The 8,701-nt window shown below is 54.9% G+C and overlaps 2 protein-coding genes across 2 annotated transcripts; both read right to left on the reverse strand.

The window, feature by feature from the left end:
- Positions 1 to 92: 92 nt before the first annotated feature.
- Positions 93 to 2,572, reverse strand: GUITHDRAFT_122114 (hypothetical protein; the record flags this gene model as incomplete). The annotated part of the gene is made up of 15 exons (XM_005818625.1): positions 93 to 128; positions 304 to 357; positions 609 to 636; positions 688 to 773; positions 1,048 to 1,106; positions 1,172 to 1,212; positions 1,363 to 1,443; positions 1,496 to 1,509; positions 1,566 to 1,619; positions 1,681 to 1,728; positions 1,783 to 1,842; positions 2,090 to 2,144; positions 2,286 to 2,333; positions 2,379 to 2,426; positions 2,478 to 2,572. The coding sequence occupies 15 exons, from the start codon at positions 2,570 to 2,572 to the stop codon at positions 93 to 95; spliced, it is 807 nt and encodes a 268-aa protein (XP_005818682.1).
- Positions 2,573 to 3,688: 1,116 nt separating this feature from the next.
- On the reverse strand, positions 3,689 to 8,021 carry GUITHDRAFT_122115 (hypothetical protein; the record flags this gene model as incomplete). Its single annotated transcript, XM_005818626.1, has 19 exons — positions 3,689 to 3,818; positions 3,929 to 3,995; positions 4,187 to 4,277; positions 4,425 to 4,496; positions 4,548 to 4,628; positions 4,742 to 4,801; positions 5,080 to 5,157; positions 5,377 to 5,451; positions 6,030 to 6,059; positions 6,115 to 6,152; positions 6,464 to 6,572; positions 6,624 to 6,647; positions 6,724 to 6,756; positions 6,811 to 6,849; positions 7,073 to 7,161; positions 7,351 to 7,409; positions 7,456 to 7,497; positions 7,762 to 7,838; positions 7,992 to 8,021. The coding sequence occupies 19 exons, from the start codon at positions 8,019 to 8,021 to the stop codon at positions 3,689 to 3,691; spliced, it is 1,224 nt and encodes a 407-aa protein (XP_005818683.1).
- Positions 8,022 to 8,701: the final 680 nt, after the last annotated feature.

An 8,701-nucleotide genomic window follows, 5' to 3' on the forward strand; every position in this document is an offset into this window, starting at 1 on the left:
CTTCCCGCTCGCCTCTCTATCCCCCCTCCTTCTCCTCCCCTCTCGTCATCCTTCTGTCCTTGTTTTTCCTCCGCACCCGTTCTCATGGCATCTTAGAACAGCGCCCAGTCAGGATGATCCTTCATCATCTGCTCAGTCGAGTGAATATCAGCAGCCAGGAACAGATCCTCCTCCTCCACATCCCTCCCCCTCCTGTCCCTCCTCCTCCTCCTCCTCCTCCTCCTCCTCCTTCCCCCCTGTCCCAGCTCTTCTCCTCCCCTGAGTTAACACGCCCGCTCTCCCTTCCCCTCTCCCTCTACTCACAGCGTTGAAGTCGCGGGTTCGCGAGCCCTCAATGTTCGCGTAATGCCAGCACATCTGGTTCAGCTATCAGCTCCTCCTCCATAACCCCATTCCAACCCCTTCTCTTGTCCTCCTTTCGTACCCCCCCCCCCCCCTTCCCGCTACCCAACCACCAATCCCCATCACCCACTACTCCTTCCCCTGCTTCTCTGCTTGCACTTCCCCCCGCCCGCCCTCCCCCAGCACACACACACGTCCCTCCCCCTTCCCTCTCCCTATCTCGATCGTCTTCTTCCCGCTCTCCCTTCTGCTTCCCACGTCCTCACCTCCGGCTGGCCGTCAACGTAGGGCAGCCTGCAAGGCGAAGGCTGTCAGAGCAGGAGGAGGAAGAAGAGGGGACGCGACCCTGTCGTGGACTGCGGGTAGACGACGACTCCTCCCGTCGCTCCCACCAGCTTATAGTCGCACTTGGTGAGGTCAAAGTTGTTCTCCTGGCTCAGGATCAGCTACTTGCTCCCTCCTTCCCCCTCTCCGGCCAGCTACGTTCATGCAGATCGGGTCCGGCATGCGGAGGTTCGTGTCTTTGACCACCTGGTGCTGCTGGTGAGCAGGCGAGCAGGGAATGAAAGGTGTGGACGGGGACATGGAGGGGCAGGGAACGAGAAGGAGGAGATGAAAGGAGGGGAGGAGAGGGAGCAGAGCAGAGCAGAGCAGAGCAGAGCAGAGGAGGGTAGAGAGACAGGAGAGCAAGAGGTCAAGACAGACTTTGTTGCAGGAGTCCATCAGCTTCTTGTTGGAGGAGTATCCGCTGCATGTCGTAATGTCTGCGACATGTTCATCCGACGAAGAGCAGGGGGAGAAGAATTCGAGGAAAGAGGACAAGATTGACCTTTGACGAACAGCCAAGTCTCGTTCATATGCCTCCATGCACTGCATGCCAAGTACATGAGGATGACTGTCTCGCTTTGTTCCCTTCCCTGCCTCTCCTTGTCCCTCTCCTCATACGTTCCCACCTCCCTTCCTCCCGACCATCTTCTTCTCCTCTCCTGCCTTTCTCTCCCGCCTCTCCCTTCCTCTCACCCGTTGTAGTAGACGTATCCTCCTCGACTCGCGGTCTCGGCATAGTCATAGAATCTGCACAGCAGGCCCCACAGCCTCGGCCTGGAAGGGAAGGCACCAGATGAGGAGGGAAAAAGGAGAGGGCAAATCTCACGAGTTTTTCGGGATCTGTCAACACAGACAAGTCAGCCCGACTAGCTACATGACCCTCGTCTCCTCTACACCTGGAAGTCTGAGAAGAGAGTAGAGCGCTGCGGGTCGTTCTTGGAGTTGCAGGGCTGCGGGCAGGGACAACGGGCCCGGTCACTTCAACTGCCAACGTCGCATGCAACATGGTACCGCATCGAACTGGCAGTTAGGCAAGATATCGTACACGTGCCTTCCATTCTATTGCCTCACATCAGTCAACGTCTGCTCCATCCCCCCCAACCCGTCGAATACCTGCAAGCAAGGCAGCCCACCCTGACACAGAGGAGTCTCAGCGAAGGGGTTCGGAGTCACCTGACGGGAGGAGGCAACAGAGTCAGAAGAGGCAGGAGAGGCAGAGAAAGATATTGTTGTTATCACATCAACGACTGGGAGATCGTGAGCTGTAAACGCACACCTGCACGTCATCCAGCATTGTCAGTCATCCACAGGGCATGCGAGCTGCATGACAGTACAAGGATTGCGTCGAGTCCGGCGTCGCCTGCATGCCGAGCACGCGTCAGGACGTGTCGACATCATCGGTGCGACATGGTTAGCATACCATCGTCAGCGTTCCGATGTCATAGGACGTCAGGCAATTGACGCCCTTGTAGCACCTGCGGGATACGATGAGACAGAGGGGAGGAGGGCAGGAGGTCAGAGGAAGGGAGGCAAACGGGAGGAGGTCAGGGGAGGAGAGATAGAGCAGAGGGAGGAAGGAGGAGGGAGAGGGATCAATAGCCATGTGAAGGATTCACCATCGTATTTCTGGTTTTCCTTGCTTCTGCCATACGTCCACTAGATATCTGCGAACTTCTTCATCTCCAAGATCCATAATCGCAATGCTCTACCTGTATTGATAGGGAAAAGGTCCTTGACAAGCATTGATGGTATCAACACTGGCTCTAGAAACATGTTATCGTCCTCCTCTTTCTGCTTTCCTCACTCACCGGATCTCGTTGAAAGTCAGGATGATTTCCCACGTTCCTCCCACGAAAGGGAGCTCCTCTGCTGAAGCTATGATGTCCTGCATGCTGTCTTTCATTTTGTTGCATAGACATGACCTCTCTGTCTTCACATCATCATGGTAATCATCATGGTAATCATCATGGTAATCATCATGGTAATCATCATGGTAATCATCATGGTAATCATCATGGTAATCATCAACATCATCATCAACATCATCATCATCATCATCATCAACATCATCTCAATCATCGCCATCGTTTCCATCACAGTCGTTGTCTCCATCTTTCTCATTTTGTCTGTATGCCATAGACCTGTGTGGTGGTAGCAGTTGAGCTGGAGCTTCCAGAGGCAGCGCTTGTGGTGGGGGCACTTGTTTGAGCAGTGACAGGCACCCAAAGAAAGAGAGAGGAGAAGAGGAGGGCGGAGAGAAGGATGGAAGACAAGGAAGAGGAGATGGAGGGGAGGAGGAGGCGACTGATCAGGATGGTAGCGGAAGAATCTTCAGCATGGCGCTGCGGCAGTCCTTTCAGTGGCTCCCCCGACCCTTGCATTGTGATCGGCACTGCAAAATGTCAAATATGTAACCGATTGTAACAGTCCTTTCAGGGAATGGCTCGGAACTTTCAGCCAGTCACAGCGGCCTCACTGAGTCATCAGCGGCACGGCCCGGGAGGCCCCGGGGGCCGCCTGGAGTGACTCAGGCTACCGCACCGTAGCTACGCCGCCGCTGAGCGGCAGTGCAGCCGCGTGACACGACTTGAAACAAGGTTTGACAAGAGAGTTTTGTTAACCGTGACTTGGCCGGGCCGCGCCGGCCCGGACTCCGGACTCCGACAGAGGAGCGGCTTATCGGCCGGGTGACCGCCGACGGTGAGTGACGCGCCGGGCCCCAGCCTGATGGCCGGGCACCGTGTGACTTGCGGCGTCGCTGCCGGCGGCCCGGGGGGGCCGTGCCACCGTGACAGTGAGCTCACAGAGCCTCCCGGCGTCGGCACCTGGTCGGCACCGCCGGAACTGCCGGGCCGGGCGGCCCGGGCAGTCCGACCGGCCGTTTCGGACTAGCTCAGGTCAAACCGTTGAAGTGAACAGTCGGACGTCACAGCCTTGAGCTGAGAACTCTGAATGTTTACATGTGACGAGCGAAGTAGATCGGAGGCTACAAGGCTGCTGAATACTATGATAAGGATCTTCATAGCCTTGACTCTGCGGGGCAGGTGGGGGTCAGCTGGACTGAGTCGACAGGAAGAAGGCGCTTCTCACTCTGCTTCTGCGCATTGAGACTGTCCATGGCCTCTTTGGCTGCTCGTTGACCCGTTTCCCTGTAAGCGATGAGACTAGAAGAGGGGGAGAGGAAGGGGAGGATGGGAAGGGAGGGAGAGGAGAGGGAGCAGGGAGAGCAGGAGGAGCAGGAGGAAGAGGACTATGTTACATGGCAGCCTGCAGGCAAGGATTTACTCCCGTCTGCGTCGCTTCTCCCGAGAAGAAGATGCGAGAGTCTGCGAGGAAGAACTCAGTGACAACGAGAAGGAGGGGGGAGACCACAGGGAGTAAGGAAGAGGAAGGAGGGAGGAGGGAGGAGGGAGGAGGGAGGAGGGAGGATGGAGGAGAGGAGGAGGGAGGAGCGAGGAGGGAGGGAGGAGGGAAGATGGAAACGAGGCTAGTAGGAAGGGAGATGTAGTGACATCACCAATAGGAGAAGCGAGTGCCTCTCGTTTGCCGAGAGCGTCGGGGGAAGGAAAGGTGTAAGCCCCGCGAGCAAGCCGCTCCTGAGCCCAGTCCTGCTCGCTGCGTCAGAGAGGAAGGAGGGAGGGAGAAGATGAAGGGAGAGTGAGGGAGGAGCTGTTGTGGGCGGAAGAGAAAAGGACAGGACAGGACAGGACAGGACAGGACAGAGCAGAATAGGATAGGACAGGAGATTCTTTCACCTTGACAAGGAATCCCGTGCACGCCCTCGTCGCCGGGTTGGGATCAGAAGAGGAGCCGAAGATGGCATCGAGCTGACAGGAAGAGTCATCCCCAGCTCACGTCCACCTCCCTCCCCAGCTGACCTGGAGCATCATCTTCCTTGCGATCTCCGCGTGCGGCAACTTAGCCAACCTGCTCGCGCGATCTCCCGAGACGAAACCAACCTGAGGGGAGGAGAAGGTGCAAGAGAAGCATGAAGAGGAAGAGAGGGAAGAGGAGGAGGAAGAGGAGGAGGAGGAAGGGGTCACAATCTTGAGGAGGCTCCATGAAGCATCACTATGTAATATTCCGGCATCTTGGCTCGCTTGAGAGCTTGAGCTGGCGGAGTCAACCAGAACTGAGATGAGAGTCATGTGAATGCGCAGAGAACAAAACGATCGTGAGGGGAAACGAGAAATGAGCATCATCATCATCATCATCATCATCATCATCAGCAGCAGCAGCAGCAGCAGCAGCAGCAGCAGCAGCAGCATCCTCATCATCATCATCATCATCATCATCATCATCATCAGCAGCAGCAGCAGCAGCAGCAGCAGCAGCAGGAGAAAGTGCGGAGCAGAGACCAAGGAGCAGGGAGCACCGGGAGCTGGTGGGAAGGAGGTGCAAGTCATTTACCTCGGGGATGAGGGAATCAGAGCAGACAACGTCCCATAGATCATCCGGCCAGAACTGAGTCTTGACGCGGAGAATCACCTAAAAGATACTTTACATCCTCTTCTCCTGCTCTCCTGCTCTCCTGCTCTCCTCTGCTCTCCTCCTCCTCTACTACCTCCTTCTCCTTTCTTCTTAACATTCGCAGAAGACCCTTCCTCTTGTCTGCTCTCTACTCTCCTCTCGTTCCCTCCCTTCCCGACCCCCCTCGTCGTCCTTCTCCTTCTGCTCGCCCCTCGCTCCCGCTCTCTTCTCTCTCACCTTCATGGCGTTGCCCATCTTCACCAGCTTCGTCGCTTCTGCTTTGAGCGCGGGAAGTGGAGGAGTGAACTTGATCTTGAGAAGCAAAGTTAGAATGAAGACGAGGAGGGAACTCAGCAGCAGCAAGAGCAAGAGCAAGAGCAAGAGCAAGAGCAAGAGCAAGAGCAAGAGCAAGAGCAAGAGCAAGAGCAAGAGCAAGAGCAAGAGCAAGAGCAAGAGCAAGAGCAAGAGCAAGAGCAAGAGCAAGAGCAAGAGCAAGAGCAACCGAATTGGACGAGAAGTAGGAGGAGCAGGACAGGGAGGAGGTCGACGAGGACGAGGACGAGAACGAGGACGAGGACGAGAACAAGGAGAAACTGGAAGAGCGGCAGCGGCAGCAGCAGCGGCAGCAGAGCGTACGTCAGCACTGCTGAGGATTGAGATAGGGACAGCGATGATAACTCGATCTGCTATGACTGTATCTCCTTTCCTGCTGGTGATCTTGACCTGTTTATCTCCCGTCAGGTGCCCTATCAGTCCTCTTCCTCCTTCTCTCCCTTTCTCCCCCGCCCCCCCCCCCTTCCACTCCCTTTCTCCTTCCTTCCTCTCTCTCTCTCTCTCCTCCCATTCCTTCTCCTCTTTCCTCCTCCTCCTGCTCCTCCATCTAGGTATACCTTGCTTTGCTCGTAGTTGATCTCAGCGACCTGTACGTCCGCAACGTCAGACGCGGAAGAAAATGCGAGGAAAACTGAGGAAAACCTCCCAGTTGAGACGAATGTCAAGCCCCTTTGCCATGTCTGCGCCAAAGTAATCAAAAATCATCATCATTTCATCATCATCATCATCATCATCATCATCATCATCACCACCACCACCACCACCATCCCATAGATCGTGTTTTTGACGGTTAAAAACCTGTTAAAACGTCCGCGAACGACAAGCCATCCATCACTAGATAGTCTTCGCCGTAATTCCAACTGGCATCTCGTCAATTCTCCTCCTCCTCCTCCTCCTCCTCCTCCTCCTCACTCACTCACTCACTCACTCACTCACTCACTCACTCACTCACTCACTCACTCACTCACTCACTCGCCTCCTCCTCCCTCACTTTCTCCACTACCATAACCACCACCTCCTCCCTGCCCAACTTTCACCTGCAGGAGAGTTTCTTCGGGGATGAGATCAGCGTCGAGATCTCCGGTCATCTCGAACGTGTCCTGAGACAATCTCTCAGCCATCAGTCTTGAAGGCAAAATGTCGTCTCATACGATCATCTTCATCAGCTCCTTGTCCTGACAACACATCTATGTCATCCAAGAGCAGGAGCAGGAGCAGGAGCAGGAGCAGGAGCAGGAGCAGGAGCAGCACCTGCTCGGCCTCCTTCTCCCCCACCAGCTTCCCCTGGCATCCTACTTGTCAACAGCAGCAACATGAGGCCTATCTTGCTGTTTCAACCTCCTTGCCGAAATAAAAGTAATTGGGCCAAGCTGCTTGCTGTAGGAACAGTGTCATTATCACTGAAAATTATACAGCATCTTCTAAATCAACTCCTGCTTGTCATCTACCACCACCACCAGCAGCACAGCAGCACCACCAGCATCTTCAAGTCGTCGTCATCATCATCATCAACAGCAGCAGCAGCAGCAGCAGCAGGACCATCACCACCACCACCACCACCAACGTTTTTGTCATCATCTCCACTATCATCATGCAGTACCAGGAGCGGGACACTTGGGTAGTGCTTCTTGATATAGTCAAGCAACAAGTTGTTCTGATCGCCATGAATGAACTCAGGGCCAAGTTCCACTGCAGGGGAAGTCAACAGACCCTCCTCCTTCCTCCCTCCTCCTCCTCCACCACCACCCTCCTCCCACCTCTTCTCTAATCCTCCTCCGTCCTCCCTTCCTCCCTTCCTCCCTCCTCCCTCCTCCCTCCCTCCCTCCTCATCCCTCCTCCTCCCTCCCACCCCCTTCTCTACTCCTCCCTCCTCCTTACATGGAACGCTGGCAAACTCCTTGACTCCCGTGTCAGGGCAAGTGAAGGTGCTCATGACGCTATCAGGAGGTATCAGTCGCGCAGGCACGTTCAGAAGCTCATCACCGTCCTCCCAGCCTTGAGTTCGCTTCCAGCAGAACAACATCGCTGTACTGCACAGTGAGGGGGAGATAGAGGAAAGCCGTGCACACAAGCAAAGTGTGCGAGGAAAGCTGGAGGAGGGAAACAGCAAAAGGATGCGGGGAGGAGGAGAGTAGGAAACGAGATGGGAGAAAGGGATGGACCAGATGCAGGTGCAGCAGAGAAGGACCAAAATCGGTGTTGTTAGAACAGGAGAGGAAGGAGCAGGAGCAGGATCAGGATCAGGATCAGGATCAGGATCAGGATCAGGATCAGGATCAATGGTATCACTTGTAGCCAGAAGTCTTGAGGTGGTTAGCTGCAGTAATGCCGGAGGTTCCAGCCCCAATGATGGCTATCTTGGCGTCCTTAAGGGAGAGGAAGGTGAGAGGTCGATTAATCTCGTCTCCTCTCCTCCTCTCCTCCTCTCCTCCTCTCCTCCTTGCATCCAGATTCTACCATAATTGGCATTGCGTACACAAATATCCTCCTCGAATACTGAAAACTACACCTACAAGCACCGCTCCGCTCCTGTTCCAGCCCCCTTCCATCGCAATGATTTCCTGGGGTCTTGGATGGTACTTTATACCGCTCTATCGCATTGTCCTTCAGTATGATTATGTTTAGACTATTATCTCTCTTTCCGTTGTCTGCAATACTTTCATTGCATTCGGCCCCTCTGTTCCTGCCCATTCAATTCGATTCCCTTGTACATTTGGCCTTCCCCTCTTTCTATCCAAATCATTCTTGGCATACCACGCTCAGACCCCCTACCCCATCTCCTCTTTCTTCTCACATTCTCTCATATCTCAACGTAGCCTTCATCACACATCCTCGCTCCTCCTCCTCCTCCTCCTCCTCCTCCTCCTCCTCCTCCTCCTCCTCCTCCTCCTCTCACCATGATTTCGCGCTGAATTATGAGCACGTGCGTCACGTTACCTTCGATTACGACCACCCCCACCCCTACCCTCACATTCCCAGTGACTACCCCCTCCTTGCTCCAATGGCCCGATGGGACCCTTTGCAAAGTCACGATCCCTGTACCATCTCCCCACTAAAGCCCATCAAGGAGGACAGCAACTCAAGATATAGGGGAGAAGGGAGATATTCGGAGGACAGCAAATCCCTGGTGACGATGGCTTGCAGGGGACAGCAATGGAGTACAAGAAAGAGGATCGGGGAGGAGAGGAGAGTGAGAACAGAGAAGGGAAGGACAGGACAGAGCAGAAGA

Source organism: Guillardia theta (genome assembly GCF_000315625.1).
Source record: "Guillardia theta CCMP2712 unplaced genomic scaffold GUITHscaffold_284, whole genome shotgun sequence".
In the NCBI taxonomy this organism is placed as follows: domain Eukaryota; class Cryptophyceae; order Pyrenomonadales; family Geminigeraceae; genus Guillardia; species Guillardia theta.